Source organism: Sus scrofa, chromosome 7 (genome assembly GCF_054392235.1).
Source record: "Sus scrofa isolate SSC_HxYL_T2T_F1_AM1 chromosome 7, Sscrofa_HxYL_maternal_Yorkshire_Landrace_v2.0, whole genome shotgun sequence".
NCBI lineage: Eukaryota > Metazoa > Chordata > Mammalia > Artiodactyla > Suidae > Sus > Sus scrofa.
The window spans coordinates 124065824-124091574 of NC_139389.1; the positions used below are offsets into that span (position 1 = coordinate 124065824).

The following is a 25751-nucleotide window of genomic DNA, read 5'->3' on the forward strand; positions in this document are numbered from 1 at the left end:
CTGGAGGTGAGGAGGGCAATTGGCACGTGGGACTCAAAAACATGCTTTTCCATTTTTAAGTTTTCAGTGCCTTCCCTCAAACTACCTCCCCCCGGCCCCAGGTGGGCTTCCCTTGGAGGGTCAGTTAAGGAGACCACCAGTCAGGGAGCACGGCCCACAGGTGAGAGGTTGAAGGCAGCAGCTCCCGAGGTGACAGGCAAAGGGGCATCACCAGCTTCAGGAAACGGAGAGCGAGCCACCAGATAGGGTGAGCCGCAGCCTCCATCCAGCCAAAGCTCACACCAAGGCGTGGTCACTCAAGCCCCAGACGGGGCCTGAGTGTGGACACAGGAGCCCTAAAGGCCGGGTCGAACCCCTCCTTGTGCGCAGGCTCAGGGAGGGAGGCCATCAGTCCCCGTTCAAACGGCCACGGCACTTGCAGCAGAGCAGGGCCCCGAGTCAGAGCTCGCCTGCTCATCATGCCACACGGGCGAGACATGTGTGTTTACAACACGCTGCACAAGAGCAGAACAAACCCCCGGGGCCGACCCGGGGACTCACAGCTCCTGCCTGACGCGGCGCAGCCTGGCCTTGGTGTCCGCCAGCTCCACGGCCAGGTGCTGCTTGTCCTCGCTGGAGAGGCTGCTGGTGGGGCTGGGGGTGGACTCGGCGCTGGAGGACTTGAGGGGGCTGGGCGGCTGCTGCGCCTGGAGGTAGTCCCGCTCCTGGGTGAGGTCCACGATCAGCTGCAGCGGGGCGGGGGGTGGGGGGGAGGGAGCGATGGCACCGAGGGCTCCTGCACCCGGACTTGGTGCCCAAAAGGTCAAAGGACAAGAAGAAAGTGGGAGAGGTCGGCCGAGACGGAGAAACCAGGAGGAAGCAGGAGGCACAGGACGTAAGGTTGTCAACAGAGATGGAAAGATTTCGTGGGACAAAAAGGAGCGTGTGAGTGAAGAGACCCCCGGCCTCCGCATTCTGATGAATTTCTTCTATCTTCGCGGGCCGGGGGGCAGAGGTGACCCTTCTTCACAGCAGGGAAAAGCGCCCACCTCCACCTCCACCAGAAACCGGGGGGAAGGGCGGGGGCATCAGGCTTGTGCTGGACGGTGAGGACCAGGCGGGCGGCTGTGCGACCAGGGCCCCGCCCGCAGACGCACCTCCGTGCACTCGTCTCGCTCGTCGATGAGCCGCCTCAGGTGAAAGACCATGTTCCGGGATAGGGCCTCCAGCTCCTCCGGGGCCACGTCCGGGAGCTCCAACCACTGCAGGTCGAACACGTTCTCCTGGTTGTGGGTCACCTGCGGGCAGAGGCGGGCGCTGCAGAGGCGGCGGGAAGCGGCCGTGGGGGACACAGCTGATGCTGAGCCTTGGCGTCATGCACCCTCATGGCCAGCTTCTCCCTGGCGAGCAGGGGGCTCCTGAAGCGCAAGCCCCCCTCAGCCAAGCTCCACCAACACGGGCCACTCCTGCTCTCAACACCGGTTCCAAGAGGACACTGAGGTTTTTTTTTAAAATACCAGAGAACGCTCGGTACCATCCAGTATTTCCCTAAACAGGTCATCTTCTTGAAGCATCAATTTACAACACAAAACAGTGAAGTCCTAAAGATGCAAGAGCGGTGAGGAGAGGGGCCGTTATTTCTTAAAATAAAGTGCACATGTGGCAACTGTTAAAAAATCCTATGCTGGAATGCTGGGTACCTAACAACAGCTGTTACTTGAGGGGGGAGACTATTTCATCATCTCAAACAATTTCCAGGTGAGCCTGTATCTCACCTCCGCAGGCCTCAGCTCACCTGGTCCCCCCGACCCCCGTCGGGTGGGAGGAGGCCCACAGCTATGTCTACACCCGGCAGCTCTTCAATGATGCTGCCAACCTGACAGTCTCAACCAGACCCGCCACAGGAGGTAGCTTTATTTTGAGTCCCCTCTCTCTCAGTTTGGGAAGATAAGTACTCAAGCCTCAACAGGAAAAAAAATAAAAAAATAAAAAGAAACCAGAAATATCCACGCAGAGAAAAATATCCCAAAAACTTCTTAAATCTTTCAGAGCAGTAAGTGGAGAAAGAAGAATTTAAAAACAAACCAAAAAACCAAAGACAGGGCCCTTCAGTGTCTCAAAAGACACCCACTTTCTACTGTCTGTGTCTTTTTTGCATTTTTTAGGGCCGCACCTGCAACATGTGGAGGTTCCCAGGCTAGGGGTCAAATCAGAGCTACAGCCACTGGCCTCACCACAGCTACAGCAATGCTGGATCCGAGCCACGTCTGTGACCTACACCACAGGTCACGACAACGCCTGAACCTTAACCCACTGAGCGAGGCCAGGGATCGAACCTGCAACCTCATGGTTCCTAGTTGGATTTGTTTCTGCTGCGCGATGACAGGAACTCCAAGACACCCACTCTCTTACCTGTCTCACCTTACAGGGAAAAACTGGGGTTCAGTAAATCTCAGAATGAGGAAAACTCTCACTTTAGGGTACAGGGCACCCCAAAGGCAGGGAACTGGGATTGAGAGGCCGGGTTCCATTGTTTGGAAGAGGCCTCTGTAAAGGAGGTTCAGAGGTGCAGCCACAGCCACACACCGGCTTATGACCCTCCTTCCAATTCTGCCTCAATGGTCTCCCGTGCGGCCTGGGCCCCTGGATGTTTAAGCAGCACCCAACTCATTCTGAACCCCAGTCCCCACGCCCAGCCACTGCATCCGACCATCACGCAGGACGTTCTTTCTGGGTGTACACTTAAAAAGAATACATCCTGCTAGCAGAACAGGGAAGGGGAGAGAGCGAGTGGCTAAGACCTGGGGAGTCTCACCACCGTCCCCAGATACATTTTCAAAGCACACAGACACAGCAAAAAGTAAAAGGCAGAATGGTCCTTAGGTTGATAGGTCACTGACATGAATGGCTGAGACTCTTTCTACAACACTGACTTTCCCCCTGACACCAGCTTTGCTGGACCCCCTACCTGCAACAAGCCGCATCCTCCTGCTTCCAGTCCTGATTCAGATCTAGCACCCCCGGGGCCCCGGCTGGCTGTGGAAGTCCAGCAGCCCGCCCCCCGCACTGGCATGGGGAGCTCCAGGTTCAGCTGCCTCTGCCAGTTACACCCCTGCTCCTACGTGCTCCTTGCTCACGTCTCTTTCATGCATTTGTCTCTTCTGTCCAATTAGATGGAAGGCTGGACTATAAAACTCCTAAGATAGTTAAAACATACGCTTCTTCTGGAGGAGGGTGGGTGGGGGCATCAGGGAAGTAGAATTCAGGTGCGTGCTTGGTTTCCAGGGAAACCACTTTCTCCGTGGATACCACCTCTGCCAAGGGCAACGGCAGAGTGCACAGGCGGCCCTCAGTGCGAAACCCTCCTGACCCCACCCAGGGGGTCGCATCTCCGGGGACAGCCCTTCTGGGACCCGCTGGTTTTGAACTTCCCCAGAGGTGGCACGGCTGTGTCTCTGCCGTGTCACTGACAGAAGCAGAACTCCTCTCTCTATAAAGATCAACCATTCGAAGCAGGATGACATTTGCCAGAATACATTTTCAGGGACTGTAAATCACATTCTGAGCCTAAACCACTTGACAGCTCTTAAAAATAGTCTGAGTCCATATTAGGCAAGAAGAAGAGGCAAGAGAAGATTTGATTGAGATGTGTTTTTTTTTAATAGTTTTTCTTTTAACCCCTATTTTCGCTTGCTGACGGCTACCTTACCAAAGAGAATCAAATTCGTTGGTGGTGTCTGAAACCTAAAATTAGCACAATTGGTAGTGGGTGATGTAGTCTTTAGACTTTTCACTGGTGGAGAGAGCCCGTCCCCTGGGTGTTGCAGAAGCACCTGTTCACGGCAAAGCCCACAACACCCCACCTACCTCCTGGATGTGTGCCACGATCCCCGCCTGGGTCTCAATGTCCAGCTGTTTGATTCTTTCGATAAATTCCTCTTTCCTCTCACACTGTGGATGGTTACAAGTGTTAATGAAAGCGTTTTACCACGAGGGCAGCCTGGAGCCACCAGAGTCATAGAAAATACAGTTTCAAAAGAAGCCCCCACCCAACCCCTGCCTTTTTTTTTTTTTTTTTTAAACAGCAGCACCTGTGGCACATGGACGTTCTCCAGGTCAAATGGGAGCTGCAGCTGCAACCTATGCCACAGCCACGGCAATACCAGATCCGAGCCACATCTGTGATCTATGCTATAGCTTGTGGCAACGCCCCGGCTCCTTAATGCACTGAGTGAGGCCAGGGATTGAATCTGCATCTTTATAGATACTGGCTGGGTTCTTAACTCACTGAGCCACAACAGGAACTCCGACTTTTTCTTTCATAACCAAGAATGCTCTGGCCCCTTACCGTCCCTTTATATTGAGGGTCTTCTCTAGAAGAGGCTCAGACCACCTGTACCACAACCATCTGGGGGGCTTGTTTTAAAAACACTGTGTGGGGGTGGGAGCTATAGATATACTCTCTCCAGGAGATTCCTAAACAAGTAAAAAACACCTGAGTTAAGCCGGCGAGGTGGCTAACTTCATCTGTAAAGGGCCAGATGGTAACAAAAAAGTCTTGGCCTGGGCAGGCCAGTGGTCTGAACTCGGCTGCCGCAGCGTGAAAGCAGCCACAGGTAATCGGGCCGTGTTTCCATAAAACGTGATTTATGAAAATCAGTGGCAGGCAGGTCAAATTTGGTCCACAGGTTGTTTGCTGATCCTTGCTCTAGGGGTTCCTATACGGGGGACAATTTGCTAATGGCCGACTCCCCAACCCCCACAGGGATCCCCACATGGCCTCTCACCCAGGGTGCCCTGGTGCTAGAAATGGCTGCCCCCTGAGACAGTGTCACGTCTCTCACAGGCACCCTGCGACCTTCCATCACGTTGGGCTGAAAGCAGCTTCACTCCAACCTCACCTAAGGGGGTGTGTTATCCCCACAAACCCAAGCACAAGAGCAGCCCTCTCTGCCCACGCACCCAATCCCTACCTGGACAGCACAGCCCAGCACCAGCAGCAGCACCTTCTTAATCTCCTCCATACTCTTCCCTAAATCAAAAGAGCAATATCATTAATCAAACTCAACCACGGATAAAATTTCACCAGCACAGACAGACATCTGCTGTAGGGAAAAAAAAATCCAATCTCTCTACCCAGCAGTGTCCACTTAAGGTGTACACACTCTGCCTGTTTCTAAGTGTGGGTTTACTTCTTTCTTTTTCGTTTGTTTTTGTTTTTTCAGGGCCGCACCCACAGCATACGGAAGTTCCCAGGCTAGGGGTCGAGTGGGAGCTATAGCTGCCGGCTTACACCACAGCCACAGCCACCCAGGATCTGAGCTGCGTCTGCAACCTTCACCACAGCTCATGGCAACACCGGATCCTTAACCCACGGAGCGAGGCCAGGGATCGAAGCTGCATCCTCCTGGATACTAATCAGTTTCCTCTGAGCCACGATGGGAACTTCTGGGTTTATTTCTTAGACCAAAGGAGAATTCTGTCCATAGTGATTCGTGGCCCTTTTCCATTCGAATACATCAAACAACCCTTGGGTGCGTGTTAATTAACGACAATGAACATCTCTGCTGCGTGTGGGTGGTAAGCAAAGTACAGAGACGAGAACAGGCCCCACGTGAAACACTCTGTCGACTCTAAGATGAGACTGGACGTGACCTTGCCTTTCCATCATGCAAACTCTCAAGCAGACAAGGGAGAAAAGTGAAGCTCCTACTCATCCATCGCCCACTCTACATTATCAATATTTTGCACATCCATTCCATTTCCCAACTCCCTGTGCCCCTTGGTTTCTCAGTTTCAGTGTCTGGCTAGAGCACCCAAGAGCAAGTTCCAGACAATGGTCTTTTTAGGGCTGCACCTGCGCCACATGGAGCTTCCCAGGCAAGGGGTTGAATCGGAGCTACAGCCACCAGCCTATGCCACAGCCACAGCCACGCCAGATCCTAGCCACGTCTGCAACCTACACCACAGCTCGTGACCACACTGGATCCTTAACCCACTGAGCGAGGCCAGGGATCGAACCTGTGTCCTCATGGATACTAGCCACGGGTTTGTTAACCACTGAGCCACGATGGGAAGTCCCAACACACATCATTCTGGATGGTCTCATACTTACTTTGCACAAAGGCCACAAACTTATTCAACCAACCCCCCTTCCAGAGATTTGATTTATTTGATATTTTAATCTAAAGGATGCTAGAAAGAACATCCTGTGGCTCATTCTTTATGCACATCCATACTTTCTTCTTTAGGGTGAACTCGTCGTTTTAGCTTTGCCCGATGCCAAGTTGCCCTGCAGAAAGGCTCTGCCATTTTACTCCCTCACAACCAATATATAATCAGCCCCGCTTCCCCACACCCCGACCAAGACTGTTTTACTGCTCTTTCTCAGCCTGACAATCTGGCAAAGAAAAAAAAAAAGAAAAATCTTATTTCATGATTGCGTCTCTTTCTTGACGCCTGAGGCCAAATGCGTCTTTATCTGTGTACCAGTATCAGTCACTTAAATAACAGAGTCAGGATGCAGGAGTTCCACACCTGATTTGGTCACCAGGAGGCCTGTGACCTGGACAAACTGTGCTGTTCCCCGGCCTCAGTCTCCACATCTGTGAAAGGGCGGCAGCTGGGTGACGTGGGTGACAAGCAGGGTGGCTTTTCAGGTGAGAAGGTCTATGGTTTTCTGCCTTTCTCATTATAACCTGCTCCATGTGGGGGAGAAGGGACATGCCAGAAAAAGCATCGTTCCCCTCAAAGACCAACACCCACTCACACGGCGCTAAAATGGTCCGAAGCACTGTCTGTGACCCCTGGGACGGAGAAAACACAGCCTGTGTCCCAAGAAGTCGCTGTGGTTCATTTCAGGTCCTCAGGTGTAAGGCGTGTATGTGGAGCAGCGTGCAGCCTGGTCCTAACCCATCCCAACTGAGAAATGGCTCAGAACAGCCTTGCCCAAGACGACATTCCTAAGGCCGAGTCTCAACAGCTGGCGGCTGGGCACCCCCTTCCCACTGCCCAGTCGGAAGGAGGCTGGGATGGCTTGGCGGGAGGGGGGGACCCCAGGATCAGACTCCACGCTCTCAAGGATCAGGTCTGGTATATTGCAGATCAAGCCGCGATGACGGAACCTTCTCTTTACGAAGAAGTGCAGAACTCCATCAATGTTTGAAACGGACAAATCCTCAAAGACTCTGACGGACTCTCTTGTTTTCTCTTGAGGCCTTCGGATTAGCCTGGGCAGGTGCGGGGTGTGGGGTGGTGCTCAGGGTGCTCTGGCCCACAGACGTGAACACAGGTGACGCCACGACGACTCCCTTCTCTATTCGGGCTGACGTGACAACCAGTCATGATTTAAGTTCTGATAAGAACAGGAAACGCTCACCTGAGTCTTAAAACCCTCCCATCCCCAAACTCTTCCCCTGGCCACAGGGCTCGAGCCCAGTGCTCATGGCTGTCCTCGCCTCTGCCCCTTCACGGCCAGTCCCCAGGTGACCGGGCAGGGCCCCTCACAAGCCCTTGGAGGATCTAACACACACAGAGCCCTCCGTGCCGTCACCCGCTCCTCTTCGGGACGTGACTCATCCTGCGCAGGCCCCGTAGCCGGTGCGGTGGCGACCAGCAGAGATGACACAGGAAGGAAGTGTTTTAAGGGCCCTGGATCAGGCCACACCGAAGTCAGAGTTCACGGGGAATCCTGATGTGCCGTTCACAGCAAAGGCCCCAGGGGACCTAATTATATCACACTTCAGCTAACTCACACGATTCGGACCAGCCGTACTCTCAGCGGCCTAGACAGACGGCACGTTAAAAGTGGAAGGAGCAGAGGCAGGCCCACTCGGGGAGGCAAGAGCACGAGCCGGTAATCTGACGGCAAGAGAGAGAGCAGAAAGCCTGCACACACACCTGAGGGCTCAAAACGACCGTCTGGGCTGTTTGCAGAAACAGCAAAGCACCCCCTCCCCCCACATCCTTCGGGTTCGTGCAGTGACGGCCGCGAGGCATTCGTTCATTCACTCACTGACACACACCCATCAAGAAAGAGTATGGAATTACAGTTTGCCAAGTTCTGTAACGGCTAGGGAGGGGGGAGGATTTTAAAAATAGGGAATCAGTTTTAGAAAAGTGTTCAGGGAGTAATTATTTAAAATAAGCTCCTTGGGGGTTTTCTTGTGGGCCAGTGGGTTACAGATCTGGTGTTGTCATTGTCACTGCAGCAGCTTGGGTTGCTGCTGGGGCTCGGGTTTGAGCCCTGCCTGGCCCAGGACCGTCCACATGCTGTGGGTGTGGCCAAAAATAAATAAGCTTTTTGGCGAAGAACAGGGCACTGAGAAAGCCCCCTCTGCCCTCATTCACACGAAGCAGTGCTGTGCTCATTCTCACTATGCTAAGCGAATAAAAACATTCTCTGTAACAAATGCATCCTGTGCTTTTTACCCCTACACAGACTCCTAGGAAACTTCAAAAAAAGAGAGAGAGAGGAAAGCAGAAGTTCCCTCATTTCTCACGGGAAGCTGATGCCCAATTTCTCTCAGAATGTCTGCTATTTTCAAAAATCTACCAGTCTGTGGGTTGTGCATAATTTCACCAGAAGACTCTCTCTTGGGTCTCTGAGTCTTGTTCTCTCCTGAGCAAGAATGGCTCAGTGACACAGATAAGCAGGCAAAGAAACAAACCTACAGATAACTCCTCTGAAGCACCTACTGTGTGCTGGGTGCTTGCTGAGAACATAATTAACACAGTCCTCTGACCTCAAAAAACCCAGCAACTAAAAAAGCTGAGAGGGAGTTCCCTGGCGGCTCAGTGGATTAAAGATCCAGTGTTGCCACTGCTGTGGCTTGGGTTCGATCCCTGGTCTGGGAACTTCCACATGCCATAGGCGCAGCCAGAACAAAAACAAAAACAAAAACCCTGATAAATGCTACAGGAACCCAGAGAAAGGACATCTCGTCTACAGTAAGGATCAGGCAAAGCTTCACAAAGGAAATGTCTTCTGAGCTGAGACCCAGGGATGAGGCGAGATTTGGGGGCTTTTCAGGCACAGGGAACAGCATGTGCAAATGCCCAGATGTAAGAGAACGCGGTTCTTGTCAAATCATAAATGCTTGTGCTTAAGTGTATCAGAGTGAGTTTTCACGGGAAATGGAAGGCGGGGTAACAGCACCGAGGATTTCTGTACTGAGTGAGTCACAAGCGACCGATGGGTGGGGGAGGGCAGAGCACACCAGACGCCCTCTGCATCTGCCCGCAACCCCAGGGGGAATCCCACGACAGCCGGAGCTCACGGCTGAGCCTGAGAAAAATCTTTCTTACATACTTGACTACCTGCTTCCTGGAGTCTTGGCACAGAGAAGTTCCCTCCAGCCTTTCTTAGCAGAAATGAAATGCATATATGCTGATCTAAGCTATATATAAAGCTGCAGAGGTTTGAAGCAATCAGCTTCTAAAACAGAAGAGAAACTGATACTTTACATGTGATAAGGGCAGCCCTGGGGATAGAAACGGGGGGGGGGGGCAATTAAAGTACACCCACCTCTAAAACACGGAGGCTGAATCAGATCAGGGTTGGAAAATTCCCTGAATTTCTAATCCTGTGTCGGTGGCAGACATGGCTAATCGATCACTGTAATTTCTTACCGAGCCTGGAACAAACAAGGCCTCAGAATCCCTCTGAACACAGAGGGCCTTCAGGCAGCCACTGCCAATCCATGAAAGTGGGGACATGAAATAAAACCTATCCTCTGTGCCTGGACCACAACTTCCATGGTCCTTTGGGCTCTACTCTTTGATTCTCTAAGGTGCAGTCATTTGAATGGTCATATGTTCTCTGGGTTCGGAAGAGAGATCTTGGTGCCTATAAGTGATGACTTAGGCATGAAGGTGGGGATTTAGACAAAGGCAGGCAAATAGCTCTTTCTAAAAGAGAGAGGCCTTCCCGCCCCTCACCGCACACGCTCCGCCTTGCTGGGCTGGAGGCACAGTGCATCACCACCTGCAGAGATGAGGTCAAAAGCAAGCAGCGACCCTGATGCTCTATCCGGCTCCCTCGGCCACAGAGGCCAGGGGTCTGGGAGTCACCAGCCAGGCTGAGGGTTTATTGACCCTCACAACCTGGAAGGACCGACCCACTGGAGTTAATCCTGCCCTCCCCGCGTGCCCTCTATGCCCACAAACCGTGACTGCCCCTCTCCTAGAACACGCCATCATCTGCCTTAATCCCCAAAGCAATCCCCAGAGGACAGTATTATCTCCGTTTTACCAACAAGAAGAGGCTCAGACAGGCTGAGCCACAGAACTGAGATTTGGCCACCACCTGCTCTCTCCTAACTGCCGCCCCCTTCTCCCGAAACTGCCACTGCTTATTCACACGTCCTTGTGGGGTGGGGCAGCGCTCTCTCCGGATTAGCTTCTGATCCCGGTGCCAGAGTGCAGGTATTCAGCCAGTGTTTGCCAACTGCGAGACTGAGGGTCCAACTGTCAGCATCACATCCCGTAGAACAAAGAGAACAGTTTCGGTGTCTTTTCTCGTTGAGATGGGGAGTGTATCTATATACACACACATGTTTTTCTTTTTCTGACTTATGTGCTGGAATCAACCACTCACTGTGCTTTCCCTGGTTTCTTAGTTAAAACACAGTCATTTCATAAGCACAATTATGGGGCTGTCACATCGATTTGAAAATAGCAGTGCACCGAACATGACCCTGTCTCATCTCACGACTCACCCACACAGGCACAGCTCTGTGGGCCCTCCTGGGGGCTCTGCCCACACGAAGAAAAGCTGTTCTTATTTTAACAAGGTTACCTTGAGTTCCACGAGGAACAACTCCTTGTGGGTGGGTCCATAGGAACCCCACATAAGACCCACCCTGCGCCATGGGGTACAGGGCAGCCACCTCTACACACCACCTCATGGCTTGGAGAGCAACTCCTGCGAAACCCGCACCTCCATTTCTTACACCTAGAGAATTACACATGTGGCTGCTATCAGGCAGTCCTCCATTCGCTTAATTAGTCATTCAACAAACGTTTATCGCATGTGGACTTTGCAGGCACCACGTTACCTGTGCGAAATGGTGCAGGAGGCTCCAGAGGGCACCCTGACCCGTGGTCCCCTCATCTCCATTGCCCACACCGTGTCTGTCCCCACCCCGGGAGTCCCGCCGCATGACTGTGTGGGTAACAAAACCTCTGCCCAAATGACGCACGGCTCTCAGGTCACGTAGAGCAACGTGAAACAGCCCCATCAAGCCCCTGAGACAGACGGTGTCACCACCAAAAATGACTCCCTACCCCAGCCTGGCCAGGCTGCAGCAGCAGAGCACGGATTCATCTCCCAGCACCAAACACCTGAAGAGCAGCAAGGGAGCATCCACCACGAGGACTCAGCCTGCAACCCAGAGTCTGCCCTGGTTGGCGGTGAGGCGGGAGACGATCCCAGAGCGGGTCCCTCCCCAGCACCAGGGGGAAAGCGCAAAGCCCAAGTAGCAGTGAACACAAAGACCTTGGACAAGTAACAGCTCGTCCCCCCGCCTCGGACGGCCTCGGCCACAGGGAGCGGTCGCGCTGGTCGCCATGCGCGGTCACGCAGCCGGAGCCCGCTCTGTGTACAGCCCATCGCTAGGAGGGGACCAAACAAAGCCTGGTTTCCAGGCAGGACCTGCGGGCGGCTCAGAAGGCTGGCGCTTGGCCGTGCCTGGTGTAAAACCAAGCTTTTCACGTGCCTTGAAAAGCCAAGTCCTGGCTCTCAGCTCCAGCGCCCAGCAACCCCTGGCGCTCTCGATGGGCTGGAGAACGCGCTTCTGAATCCACAGGCAGCACAGAAGCAAAGGAGCCGGCCACACGCGCGGGCCACACCATCCCAAGTCGCGAGTGGGTGCCTTTCTGAACCTGCTCCCTCAGGGAGGGAGTGGGATCAAAGGCCGGCAAAGATTAGCGTTTCTTTACTTGCTTACTTCCCCCCTCCCTCCTCATTTAGAGGACCGCAGCTTTTTGTAGATACAAAAAACGATATAAATATAAACAAGATCAGAATTCAGGAGAAATGAAAAAAATAGCCTGAGGCTGGGAGAAAGAACACAAGACTCATTCATTAACCCCAATGGCCATCCCTCGACCCACCACCTCGTCACTTGGCAGGCAGGGCCCTGGGGAGGGAAGACAGCCCGTCCGCTTTCTAAAAGAGCGATCTCGGCGGCAAGCACGCTGTTCCTAAGAAGCCCGATTCTGAGCCCTCTCCCCGGCGGCCGGGGCTGGAGGGAAGCCAGGCCCAGGGCGCCCCTGCCCGCCCAGCTTCCAGCACCCCGTCCTCCAAAGGCAGCGCCGTGGGCTGAGCACCGTGAGCGAAGGTCTCCATGGGATCAGAGAAGCCCTTCAAGGATGCCCTTGACAGGAGAGCAAGCAAACACCGAGAGGGTTAAACATTAAATCCCAAGGAGCTTCAGCAGTTCCGTTTCCCTCCGGCCTTTGAAACCTAGGCTTCAGTTGTGATGCAAGACTTCCTCCAGGCACCCCAAGCTCGCTGCTCCTTGTGGAGCTGCCAGCACGCTGCCCCTCCTCTGAGCTTGTCCCATCTGGGACACCCTCCCTCTGCTGCTCTGTGGAGAGAGCTTCCAGGCCCTGCCACATACCGCCTCCTCCAGGAAGTCTTCCTGACCTGCCCGGGCAGAACTCACTGCCCGCCTTGCACTCTTTGGCACAGGCCAGTGGACACTGTCTTCCTCCCCTCCCACCCCAAGGCAGACTGGGGGCTCCTTGAGCAGAGATGGCGTATTTGTCTCCGCGGCCCCCAGACCCACAGTGGACATTTGACAACAAAAGCCGGAGAACGGCTCGGGCTGAGCTCCTCTGCGCCTCTGGAAGGAAGGACACCAGGGCATTCCTGTCTTTTATCTGGAGGGTCAGAAACTGGCCTTCTGGTTTCTTGGGCCAGAGCAGCAGGAGAACAGAGGCCTGCATGGGCTGTGAGGGAAGGATGCCCCCAGCACCTGTGGGCCCCGGAAACTGCCAACGTGAGAGAGAAAACTGAAGACCAGATCACTGAAGAGCAGTGAACAGAATCCCCGAGGCTGTCCTCAAGGGTCCCAGTGGTATCCACAGACGGGACCCTATAGGTTGCAAATATGGGGTCAGCCCTTGCATGGACCCAGCAATCTTGCCTGGCATTTAGAACTCAAGAAACACCAGGCAGAATAACGCAGAGGCTGGTCTACCCGCTTGGAGCCAGCGGCTGGCTGTCCACATACGATGGTGATAAATACATCTCTAACCTATGGAGCCACCATGCTGTGTGCCTCTGAGTAAGTTCCCTCCCCTCTCTGGGCTGGGTTTCTCCACCTACAGGGCTCCTCACTTTCCATTCTGAACAGCTTAGCAATGATCAGCAATTCACACGTCTGAAAACTACTACGGTACTTGGATACAAACCTGGAAAGAAAAAACCATGCTATCTTCCAGCATGACTGCTCTGTGATTCACTGCAGAAATTAATGTGCGAACACCCTGGCTTCCTGTCAGACAAACCTAGTCTTTTTTGAGTGTGTGGCACAGTGACAGGCCTGGCTGCTGAGAAACCAGAGTCTGGAGTTTTGGCCAACACCTCTCCTCATTTTACAGCTACGGCAGACACGTGACCCCTGGCTGCTTGCGTGGAAGACACCCTTGGATAAACCACGTAACAATGTTTAATGGAAGAAGAGCTGGCAAGATGGGGGTGCGGGCAGTTTTCAGTGTCTCATCACCGGCCCCGGGCAGCCACATATACGGTGTTGGGCAAAGACTGGCTCTTGCTGGACCCTGACCCCTGATCCAAGAACGTGTGGTTAACATCTACTAGCGTGAGGGGAGAGGGGAGAGGAGAGAGGAGAAGATCAAGTGGGTCTCCAGCACTTATGCGGTATTTATCAAGTACCTACTATGTGCCAGGCACTGCTCTAGACACTTAGAGGACAGTGTTAACAACAGTTAAAAAAAAAAAAAAAAAAAAAAAAAAGGAGTTCCCGTCGTGGCGCAGTGATTAACGAATCCGACTAGGAACCATGACGTTGCAGGTTCGATCCCTGGCCTTGCTCAGTGGGTTAACGATCCGGCGTTGCCGTGAGCTGTGGTGTAAGTTGCAGACGTGGCTCGGATCCAGCGTTGCTGTGGCTCTCGCGTAGGCTGGTAGCTATAGCTCCGATTCGACCCCTAGCCTGGGAACCTCCATATGCCGCGGGAGTGGCCCAAGAAAATGGCAAAAAGACAAAAAAAAAAAAAAAAAAAAAGCTCCAAGATTCCTGCCCTCATGATAGGTTAGGTTACATCCTCGGAGGGGAAAAATGAGCAGTGCAACAGACATGAAAAGACAAGTAAATGACAGCATATCCTGGAGGGTGATAAATGTTATGAAAAAAGGGAAGGCAGTGGAGGATAAAGAGGCCTGAGGGGGAGGGAGGGCTGCAGCTACAAACAGGGAGGTCCTCTGGACGGGCTGCTCTGAGAGGTGGTATATGAGAAAAATGTGAAGCCTCTGTTCCTATGAGCCTCAGGGAAAAGCACTCCAGGCAGAAGGAACAGCCAGTGCACAGGCCTCAGCGCAGGGAGGAAAGGGACCATCATCTAACGTTCTAAGACGATCGGCTGCTGGACTGCGAGCAGATGGCAGGGAGCAAAGGCAGAGCAGCAGACAGTCCGAAGGCCAGTCCAGGACGAACCAGGAGGAGGGTGGCGTGGCTGGAAACAGGGGCAGCAGGGCAGGAGGAGAGAAGTGCGCCCATGTTTTGAAATTGGAAGGCAGAGCCAAGGCACCCGCCTGAGGAACGGGTGCGGGGTAGGAGAGAGGCTAGGATTCAGCAACTGGAGAGAAGGCAGAGGACACCCTATGACACCCAGTCCCGGGAGTGTGCACGTGGCCCAGCCATTGGCAGGCTTTCCCGCCGCGTGCCACCATGTGACCGTGAGGAAGCGTCAGAGCAGGGTCCTGGGTGGGATCTACCTCTTACTGTAACGAGGCTCTGGACAGACGCTTCCTAGGCACAGGGATCCAGGGAGACGGGCAAAACCATGCACGACTAGAGAGATCATTCAAGGTGCAAACTGGAAGTGAGAGGATGGGATGAGGGGCCAGGAGGGCAGACAGTGGGGAGCGATTCCAACGTACATGGAGCGCTTTCTCACACTCACCGGCTGTCCTGAACCCCACCCGGGGTGGGAAGAGAGGACATCCTTTTGTCTGATGGGGCTGGGATGTTGGTTAGACAAACAGAAAAACCTCCTAATAGTGTGAATCGTGACATCTCCCTTTGTTTAGGTCAGAGAAAGGGGGACAAACGCTTGCTTGGTGTCTTAGGATCGTTTGGTGTCGCTGGGTGTGTTCTGAACTAGATGTTCCGCTGGGCTCTGTCCTGCCCTTGCCCTGGTTCCACCGTGATGCATTCACCAGAAACAGAAAATAACCGAAAACTGAAATGTTATAAATAACAGCCCAGTGTCAACATCAGCCAAAAGAGCACCGCATGCTCCTGGGACGTGGAGCAGGATTCTTAAAAAAGCTGCCCTCCTCCGCCCCTTCTAGGCAACTGCATGAGAAAGAAACCAACTTTGCTCTTTATGTAAAAAGATCCCCCAAATTCTTCACCCACCTATTTTTAAAACTGCAAACAGAAAACACTCTTCCATAGACATGGCTCTGGCAGTCATGTTGGCATGTTCTCACTGGTGCGCCTCCCCCTGCCAACCTCCTCTGCTCTCCAAGCCCCCAGAGACTCCTGTCAAAACTACCCAGGCGTGCACCCCGGCTCCCGTCCCTGCAGTCTTGACGTGGGGACAGGCAGCCCCTCCCCTCTCGGCGCAGCTGGCGGGAGCGGCTGTCAGTCAGGCCTCCCTGCAGGGGCTTCGAAGCGGCTGCGGTGGGCGGGGGGGATTCTCATCCTTAACTTTCTCAGGGCTCCCTGTCTCATCCTCCCGGTTTTTCCTTTAGAACTGGGGGTTCTGGGCTCTTCAACGGAGGTGTACTGATTCCACACGGTGCTGGAGACCAGAGGGGCACGCCATTCACCTATCACAGTTGAAAAGCAGCCTCCCCACAGTGTTCAAAGACTGGATGGTGGTGACAATTCGGTCTTGCAAAGCCACACCAAGACTGGGACTTAGAAGCTTGCCCACTTGGGCCCCAGAGGTCACTGGAAGACGTGAAGACACACACATGGCAGGAGGTCCTGGTGGGACCTACCGCGAATAAAGCAGCACAACTCTGTACATGCATGAAAAAAAAAATCACAAAGAGTTCCCTGGTGGTGCAGCGGGTTAAGGATCTGGCATTGTCACTGCTGTGGTGCGGGTTCAACCCCTGGCCTAGACACTTGCTCAGGCTGTGGGTGTGGTCAAAATAAAACAAAAACAATCACTAACCTGTATACTCAAGAACAGGTGAGTTTCACAGTATGCAAATTATACCTTAATACAGTTAGTAAAAAATTCAGCGTCCACATCTCTGCAGGTGTTTCTGTCCAGCACCGGACCCGAGGTGGGACCTGGGTTCTTTGCATGTGGACAATCTCTTGGCCTGGGCCGTGAGGTTTAGAGAGGCTGGGACAGAAACTGCCAAGGGGAGGGCTGGCGCCAGGGTTCTGGTGAGTGGAGGTGCCTGCTGGAGAAGGGGTCCCCAGGGGCCAGACTTCCAGATGGCAGCAGTGGATGGGGGGGTACACCGACAAGGGGAAGGCGGCAAGCTACGTGGTGTGACGGGCTGATGGGGCAGGGTGGAAGAGGAGGAGTTTAGTGTTAGATTGAATCATATGCCAGTGTCATTTCCATAGGTCAAAATGGTTGAATAGCAGCAATTGCCTACGGCTCAACCTAACACCTGTTTGCAAGTGACACAGATGGCAGCTCAAGTTCAAGGGTTGGAAGAGGCCAGTTTCCAATCGACCCCTCTGCTTATGGGCTAAGTGATGGAGGGCTTGTCACTTCAACCCTGTGAACTGCCGTTTCTTGTCTATAAATGGGGTGACACAGCCACACCCCAGAAGCACATCTTCGTTTAGATTTTAAAACATATGCCCAGGAGTTCCTATTGTGCCTCAGCAGGAACAAATCTGACTAGCATCCATGAGGACGCAGGATCGATCCCTGGTCTTGCTCAGTGGGTTAAGGATCTGGTATTGCTGTGACTGTGGTGTAGGCCAGCAGCTGCAGCTCTGATTAGACCCCTAGCCTGGGAACCTCTATATGCCGCAGGTGCGGCCCTAAAAAAGACAAAAAAAAAAAGATTCCTTCTTGCCAACAGGGCCACGCCCACCCTACAACTCAGCAGTAGCCTTGCCTGCCTCTGTACCCCAACTGAGGGGTTGAGGAGACGCACTATTAAGGGAGAAATGTGTGCTTAGTTTAATGCCTCTGGGTAATAAACCCACCCCTTCACAGTCACACCCAAATGATCACATGTTTTCACTGTGCTGGCTCCGAGCCAGCAGCCAGGGCTCTGCATCCAACAGCTGCCCAGAGCCCATGGCACTGCCCGGGCTCGCCGGGGGTGGGGGGCGGGGCAGCTTTCCACTCACCAGACAGCGGGTCTTTGCCAATCATCAAGACATTGGGCAAATTCATTACGATCAGCTGCTGGAGAACTTCCTACAGAAACAAAAGGGAAAAGATACCATTAAGAAGGGAAAACAAAATCAAGACTGATTAGGAAAATTACAGTTTATCAAGTTACTGGATGAGTGTGCAGCCACAGAGTAACTAGGAAAATACCATAAAACAGGGTGGAATATTTAAGCTAGAAATGAGTGGGAAATCAAAAAAACCAACTGTGCTTCTGTCTCGATCATTACCAAACAAAAACTATGTCTGCAGGGGTACAGAGACCTTAGGAAAAAGAAGATTAGACACTAGATTAGCAAGGTTAGGGGTTTCTTTTCTTTTCTGTCTTTTGAGGGCTGCACCTGCGGCATATGAAGTTCCCAGGCTAGGAGGTAGAACCGGAGCTACATTTGCCAGCCTACACCACAGACACAGCAATGCCAGATCCAAGCCATGTCTGTGACCTACACTGCAGCTTGAGGCAATGCTGGATCCTTTAACTCACTGAGCAAGGCCATGGACTGAACCCACATCCTCGTGGATACTAGTCGGGTTCCTTTCCACTGAGCCACAATGGGACTGGAAGTTCCCGGGCTAGGGGTCGAATCAGAGCTACAGCTGCGGGCCTACACCACAGCCACAGAAATGCCATGAGCTGAGCCACGCAGGCTCAGCTCATGGCAATGCCGGATCCTTAACCCACTGAGCAAGGCCAGGGATCGAACCCGCATCCTCATGGATACTAGTCAGGTTCTTAACCTGCTGAGGCATAAGGGAACTCTGAGGTGCGTTTCTTTTTAAAAGACGTCTATTTTTATTGTACAGTTTGTGCAATTAAAAAATACAGAATAAAAAATTAAAGAAGTGCTCCTGAGGCTTTACAAGCTGAGATTAGGATCTGAGTATCCAGCAGGCCTTTGCTACGAGCTGTAAACGGAGAGACTTCTCTCTTTACAGCAGGGACTGCCCTGGGGCAGGGATAAATCACAGCTACTTTGTGCCCGTCTGAGAGCTGGCGCAGGGGAAATGAGCTGGCTTCTGCCCTCACAGCAGGGGTCTCTGAAAGAAGGCCCAGGCTCCAGCCCCGGGTCGCGCCCCCTGGGCTGGCTGTTTTTAGCAAGCGAGCGAGTGCTGCTCGGAAGGCGTCCACCCGCCCACCTTGCACATTTCCCCGGAGTGTTTCTCGGGCAGGGGCGCCCTTCCCACCCAGACGCGCCTGCCTCGTTTTTCTCACATCAGGAGACGAACACCTAATTTTATGGAAGACCAGCGAGGCGGTGGGATTCATAAGTATTCCTGATCTCACCAAAGCGGTCACTATAGAAACTCTTGACCAACAAAGCTCCTCTTCGGCCTTTAAAGAAATGTTTCCACTGGGATACAACTTTCTCCCGCAGTCCCTCGACCGTGTAACGTGAGGCATCTCTGTATTCCTTACACTGCCAACCGGCGCAGATGAAGGAAAGGGGACAGTGCGAGTTCCCGTCGTGGCTCAGCGGTTAACAAATCTGACTAGCACCCATGAGGACGCAGGCTCGATCCCTGGCCTTGCTCAGTGGGTTAAGGATCCAGCGTTGCTGTGAGCTGTGACAAGAGGTCACAGATGTGGTTCGGATCCCGCTTTGCGGTGTGGCTGTGGCGTAGGCTGGCAGCTGTAGCTCCAATTCGACCCCTTGCCTGGGAGCCTCCATATGCCATGAGGGTGGCCCTAAAAAGCAAAAAAGCAAAACAAAAAACAAAAACAAAAAAGGGTAGGGGAGGGGAACAATGACCACAATGGGTGAATCCCACAGGGCCCCGCTGAGCACCTCGGCACTCTTGTCTGCATCCTCGGATGAGAATGGTGGCCCAGGCAAGCAGCTAGGAGAGGCCGACACCTTCAAAGAACGTACAGAATGACCTGATCCGTCCCCCTGATTATCTTTCCATGGCTCCCACCCACACAGAAGCTGAGGGGAGGGGTGCTAAGCCAGGAGGTTTAGTCCCCAGTACACCGGGCCCCTCTCCGCTCAGTGCTGGAGGACACTTTACTCTCTGGGGTCTTTTTTTTTCTTTGCTATCTGGGGTCTCATGTCACCACATCAGAGACGGCTAGTGTTTTCTCAAACAAGTCTCGATGCTGGACAGAGTCTGAGTTGTGTAACAGCCTCGGCCCTCCTTCAGGGCTTGGAAAAGTCAACATGGAAAAACTTAGTTGAAAGCACTCACCAAAAGACTCCCCAGTCCCGCCCGGGGGCAAAAGACGTACCACGAGTAAAATCAGAGAAATCCACTTGCCGCAAATGGAAGGACTCTCAACCAGAACGGCCCATGGAGTCCCTCTCATCCAGCCGAGATGCTCAACTCGAGCGCTCAGCCCAGCTTCCAGAAGAGTTCCTTGTTATCACTGTCTGACCAGCTACAGTCCCTTTTTGAAGGCGCGGCTGGTGTCCCCTCCACTGTGGTCCCAGGGTCAGGAACACCAGCTCTATTATCAGGGCTTTAAGAAGGGTGCACGCATTTACAAAGGCGATACAGACTGTGAAACCATCTAGAGGGTCTCTGCGAGAACGCAAAGTGGCATTTTTATGCTAATGACGACCGAAGCAAAAGACTGCTGGAAACGCTGCGAGAAAATATTGCTGGAGAATCCATGTATTCTCCCTCCAAAACAGGATGTTTTGTTTGTCTAATCGGGACTTCCTAATTTTCCCACAAGAAAGAGGCGTCACTCGTGCCATTAAGAAGCAATGTTGTGGTGATCGTTGTACAACTATAAATGTAATAAAATTCATTGAGGAATTAAAAAAGAAAAAAAAAGAACGATCCCGCAAAGAAGTAATGTCTTACGAACAATGTTTTATGATGTGTTCCTTCCAAAATACCCCGGGTCACCTGAGATTTAATCTCCTGGCCCAAAACACCCCCAAGACCTTAACTGTTCCCCCCAGAAGACCCCCAACTGCATTTCCAACAAAAACAGCTTCAGAGGTGTGACTACCACAGAGCTGCCCAGTAGAAACACGAGGCTCAACTGATTTCCAATGCTCCAGCAGGCACCTTAAGAAAGTAAAAACAAGTGACAACATCTGAATAACATACTTCAATTAAGCCCGTGTATCCCAAATATTATTGGTTCACCACCTAATCAACATAAAACCATGAATGAGATATTTCACATTCTTTTTTTCCGGACCATGTCTGAAATCCACAGCACATCAATTCAGATGCTAAGTTTTCATTGGAAACATGATCTGAATAAGCAGGTTTGCATACCCAAGCTGTTCCAAACACAAACACACTTACAATTCTTCCAATAACTGAACCCGGCATTGGTTTTTAACATTTGAATTAATTAGAAATTCATTTCCTTCCTTAACACTAGCCACATCTGGAGACCCCGCCAGCCACACGTGGCTTGTGGTGTTGAGCTCCCCAATCCTGCGGACAAGGGGACTCGGTGGCCGCCAGTCCCTGAGAAAAGCTGAGCAAATGCATCCCCTCGGGGTGGCAGGGCCTCCAGGGCGACAGGCCAGGCCCTGCGTCTAGTGGGGACGTGAGGAGGCTGCTGACGAGTGGACCCGCCCTGCCTGGTACTCGGAACAGAAAGCCACTGTGGGGACCGCAGCTGACACTGGCCGGCTTGGCAGGCATCTGGTCACACCCCGGCTGGCTGTGCAGGGTGGAAGAGCACAAAGACGAGAGCGTAAGCCCTAAGGTGTGCTCTGAGCAACCCCCAAATGTGCCAACAAGCCCTCCTGGTGCCACCCAGGCCTCTGCAAAGGCGGAAACAAAGGCCACCGTCACATCCCGAGGCAGGACAAAGGACAAGGGCACACATAAGTCTCACGGGCTCTCTCGTCACCCCAACCTTGTGGCCTGACGGCAAGAGGGAAGAGTCAGGCTTGGGGTGCAGCCCTGACAGAGGCCCCCTGCCCTCTGCAGAGAACTCAGCAACAGGAAGGGAGGGGTGCGGGAGGGAAATTTAAACGCGGAGATCCAGAGGAGACTTCGTACCCCGTTCCCTCTCCTGCCTGCACCCCCTTTTCGGTTTGTTCTCAGATCCTAATATAAGAGGCCAGAGAAACCCCAGATTTTCCTTTTCATAAATGAAACTGCGCTAATTGCATCCCGGAAGAACCTCATTCTAACCACTTGAAATAAACTAAAAGAAAAGTTGCAACAACAGGTCAGAATAGGGTGGCTACCTCTAGATGCTGAGCAGCAAGGGGGGCCGGGGCTCGAAAGCGCTTTGTGACAGAAAAGGTGAAAGAACCCACCTGACCTCATCCAGGCTGTACACCTAAAATTTAGGATCTCAGCAACTCTGAAGGTCCCCCAGGGGCTGTCCTGACACAAACAAGGCCTTCCACCTGGCGGAGGGATGGGACGGACCAGGATGCTCTCCAGGAAGCGTCTGTCACCCCAGCAGGGGGTCCCAGGGGCTGCATCTGTGTTCTCGCAGTGGTCACGAGCCTGAGACTCAGATGTCCTCAGACTGCCAGCCTCCGGATCCGGACCCTCTGGACACAACCCGGGGCAGGGCTGGCGCTAGGAAGAGCCGAGGGGCTGTCATGAGGTTGTGTCACTGGCTCCCAGGGGTCACGGATAGAGAGACATTCTAAGAACAGAACCAGGAAGCCGAGCTGAGGGAGAAGGCTCCCTTCCTATTAGAAGGCTCCCACGGCAAACGCAAAGGTACTCCGTGCGGAGAAGAGAAAATACGCGGGGGGTGCTGCGTGCTGGGTCTCGCAGGTCAGCGAGGAGCTCTGCCAGTGGTGGGAGGAGGGTGGGGGCTGCGATAGTGAGTGGGTTCCAGAGGCACCTGGTCACGTGCAGAACTCACACGTGCTCATAACCAAGTGGCCAGGGTGGCCGGCGAGACCTCCCAGGCGCCCCACAGCAAATCAGACCAGCACCCGGCATGTGGCTTCGCTGAGCCCAGGGCACCAAACGTTTGTCCCCACTGGCGGGCACTGGTTCCCCTGTGTCAGAACCCAACACAGGGCCCAGGCTGCGACTCCAGGCCAGCTCCAGGAGGTCACCGGGTCATCTCTTGCGTCACCAGCCTTCACGAGGGCCAGAGCTCCAGGCTAAATGCCCCTTCCCTGCCCAACTCCCCCAAGCCTCACGCCACGCAGGGAAGTGTCAAGGTCTCCTGAGCATGCACACCTGCTGGGTGTCGGTGGTGCTGAGCTTGGGATAAAAAGATCTGGGGGCTCCATCACTGCCCTCCGGAGGGGGAGCTCTGGGAGGGAGAAGGGGAGACAGAGGCCTGGGGCAGCACCGCAGGGCTGGGAAGGACCTCGAGATGGACCCCAGGACAGGCCAGATGCCTCAGTCCACCTGGGTTGACCCTGCGGCTCCCAGAGCTGAGAGATGACGCTCACACTCTGTGTGTGGCTACGTCGCCTCCAAATTATAGGGGTCAGGTCTCCTAATTCCTTTCTAGCCAGTCTCTATCCAGGACTTATAAATAACACCCACTCAGCCACGGCAGCCGAACATCCCAGAAGCCCTAAAATGCACCCCTGCTTTCTCCTAGGACCTCCTCCCTCGGTTTGGCAACAGGAGGACTCAGTTCAGGAACCCCCAAAATGACCCCCTCAACTCACTTCTGAGAATAAGTGCGTGTACCCCAAACTTGGTAAGCCGTCTACTTCAGCATAAAACTGTTAACAGTGAAACATCAATTGGAGGCTCTAACCACCCCACCCCCGCCCCCACCCCAAAGCCTCAAAATACAAATCCAAGTGTGACAGGGTGTGTGTTAAGAGAACAGCACTTTAGTGTTTGTGCCACAAGCTGACACTGGGGGATGGTTAGATAATGGAAGCTACAGCTGCTAACCTGGTGAGGAAGACGACAAAAAAAAAAAGGCTTTAAAGGAAAAAAGGATGCCTAACTGATACTAAGGCTAGGCTAAAAAAACAGGAAACCCTCAAAGCAAGTATACCAAAATGACAGAACCCCATCAGAGTGCTTGGGACAAAGCAAGCTCTTGCAACATTTAAGAAAGATTCTGTAGTGTGGTTCTATCACCTTACATTAAATTATTTTCACCTTATGGCATGGTTTCCCACACAAAGCACGTATGGTCAGCAGCATCTATTTACTAGATATGCAACTGTGAACATGACATGTCCGCTTAAAAAAAAAATTAGGAATTCCCCTGGTGACACAGCGGGCTAAGGAGGCAGCGTAGTCACTGCAGCAGCTTGTATCACTGCTGTGGCATGGGTTCAATCCCTGGCCCAGGAACTTCTGTATGCTGCAGGTGTGGCAAAAAAAAAAAAAAAAAAAAAAAAAATTTGTATCTATCTATCCATCTATCTATCTATCTATCTTTCTCCTGAGACAATTCACAATGTATCCTGCATGAAAACTGATGTGGATTACTAATTTTTTTTCCTCACTCACCCCACCCCAAATCAAACTGTATTCCAGCATCTCCCATCAGGAATTGCAAAGGCTCCATCAGCCAGGAAGAGAGGCCAAGAGAACCCCCGTGGCTGACAGGGATGAGGGCAGAGGCCGGCTTACAGCCGGCTCTGTGCTGGGGGCTGAGGCAGGAGGCCCCGCGGGAAGGCGCGGGCTGCCAGGGCACCAGCCCCTGGAAAACAGAAGCTCAAGGATCTTGGACAAGTTCACCCACTGCCTGAGGCAACAGAGACGCCTCACTGAAAAGGCTTAAAATCCTATCAGGGCCCATGTTGATCTCTGCTCCTGCTCAAACAGGAAGGTCACTTTCTCCGCTGGTGGAAGAAACTCAAGGTCCTGGAAAAGCTGCGGGGTGGAAATGCTTTGTGTGGCTGCAGCAAAGGTTATCTTCAGTTTCCATTGGAAACCCTCAGACTGTGGGATTAAGAACAATGATTTAAAAAAAAAAAACAAAAAACAAAAAACACTGATTTCATGAAGAAACAGGAAGAAATCTTTTACCCTTACCAGACCAAGCAATTTTACGGCTCGACACTTCGCCAGGAAGGAAAAATAACTGCTACTAAATGCCATGTGTTTAAGCTCCATGGAGTGACTCTCTGCGTGGGTTTGAAAAGGAGCTGTTAATGCAGAATCCATGAGAGGGAGATCCCAGAGACGTTAAAACAAACACCCCGAGAGGCATCCAGGAGGAAGACGATGCTCACCGTCGCCAAGGAGCTCAGGGTGGTCCAGACGGCGAAAGGCGCCTTCCACACAGCGGAAGAAACACCAGGATTGATCCATGTTCTGAGTCAATACTGAGCATCAGAAACACGAGTGATAACGGCTTTGAGTGTGCACCCGGCCCACACACAACACACCCTTAAGCCTGGGGTTCAGATCTTCAGAAACACACACTGCCCACCTTGCGTGCGCTGAGACCTCTCCGCTGGTGGAAAAGGCCGAGGGAGACACGGCACAAAAGGACGGGCGTCCGTGCAGCACAGTCAGCCAGCACTGCCCACCTCTGCCCAGGCAAGTCTCAGAAGGCTTCCCAGAGGCGGTGGCTTCTGAGCTGGGCTGTAGAGAAGGCTTAGGAGTCCTGCAGGTGAAGGAGGGAGCCAGGGTAGTATCAGCTGCCAACGCCGGGCCGTAGTCAAGCCTGGGGTTACAACATACACACGCTCTGCATTTCCCACTGGGATGCTTTTTCGTCCTCACACATTCTCGGCCCTGATAACTTCTGGTCAGAACCCTATCCATTCTCCAAATCTCAGTGAAAATGTCACGTCCTCCACAAAGCCATCCTTGGTGTCCTTAATCACACGTGATTTCCTTCCCTCTCACCTCCTCACGCTTCCCTGCCCACTTCTGTGGTGTGTTCACATTCTGCCTCATCAGTCGACTCCCCAGAGGAAGCAAAAAGCAGCTAAGTGACAGCCAACAAAATTAGACGGATCAGCAAATAGTCCTCAAAATGTACACTGATGGAGTTCCCGTGGTGGCGCAGCGGAAACGAATCCAACTAGGAACCATGAGGTTGCGGATTTGATCCCTGGCCTCGCTCAGTGGGTTAAACGATCCAGCGTGGCCGTGACCTGTGGTGGAGGTCGCAGACGCGGCTTGGATCTGGCATTGCTGTGGCTCTGGCATAGACCGGAGGCTACAGCTGATTAGACCCCTAGCCTGGGAACTTCCATATGCCTCAGGTGAGACCCTAAAAAGGACAAAAGACAAAAAAAAAAAAAAAAAAAAAAAAAAAAGTAGTACATTGAGTAAGGTTTTATTATTGTTTAAATCTCTTTTCCGAAAGAGGG

General features: G+C 52.9%; 1 protein-coding gene across 13 annotated transcripts in view; it reads right to left on the reverse strand.

Annotated features, from left to right (window-relative positions):
* CCDC88C (coiled-coil domain containing 88C) overlaps window positions 1–25751 on the reverse strand; it is a 129047-nt gene that overhangs the window by 57304 nt on the left and 45992 nt on the right. For 7 of the 13 annotated variants that reach the window (XM_084970006.1, XM_084970012.1, XM_084970007.1 and 4 more), the window contains 5 exons: window positions 17511–17580; window positions 4953–5011; window positions 3847–3930; window positions 1137–1277; window positions 541–725 (listed from right to left, as the gene is read on the reverse strand). In XM_084970006.1, coding sequence (XP_084826132.1) covers window positions 541–725; window positions 1137–1277; window positions 3847–3930; window positions 4953–5011; window positions 17511–17580 — 539 coding nt within the window. Of the gene's footprint in view, window positions 1–540; window positions 726–1136; window positions 1278–1496; window positions 1581–2947; window positions 3079–3846; window positions 3931–4952; window positions 5012–17510; window positions 17581–24859; window positions 25037–25751 lie in introns of those variants that run through there. The other 6 variants (XR_014811290.1, XM_084970005.1, XM_084970009.1 and 3 more) reach the window with 3 other exon arrangements.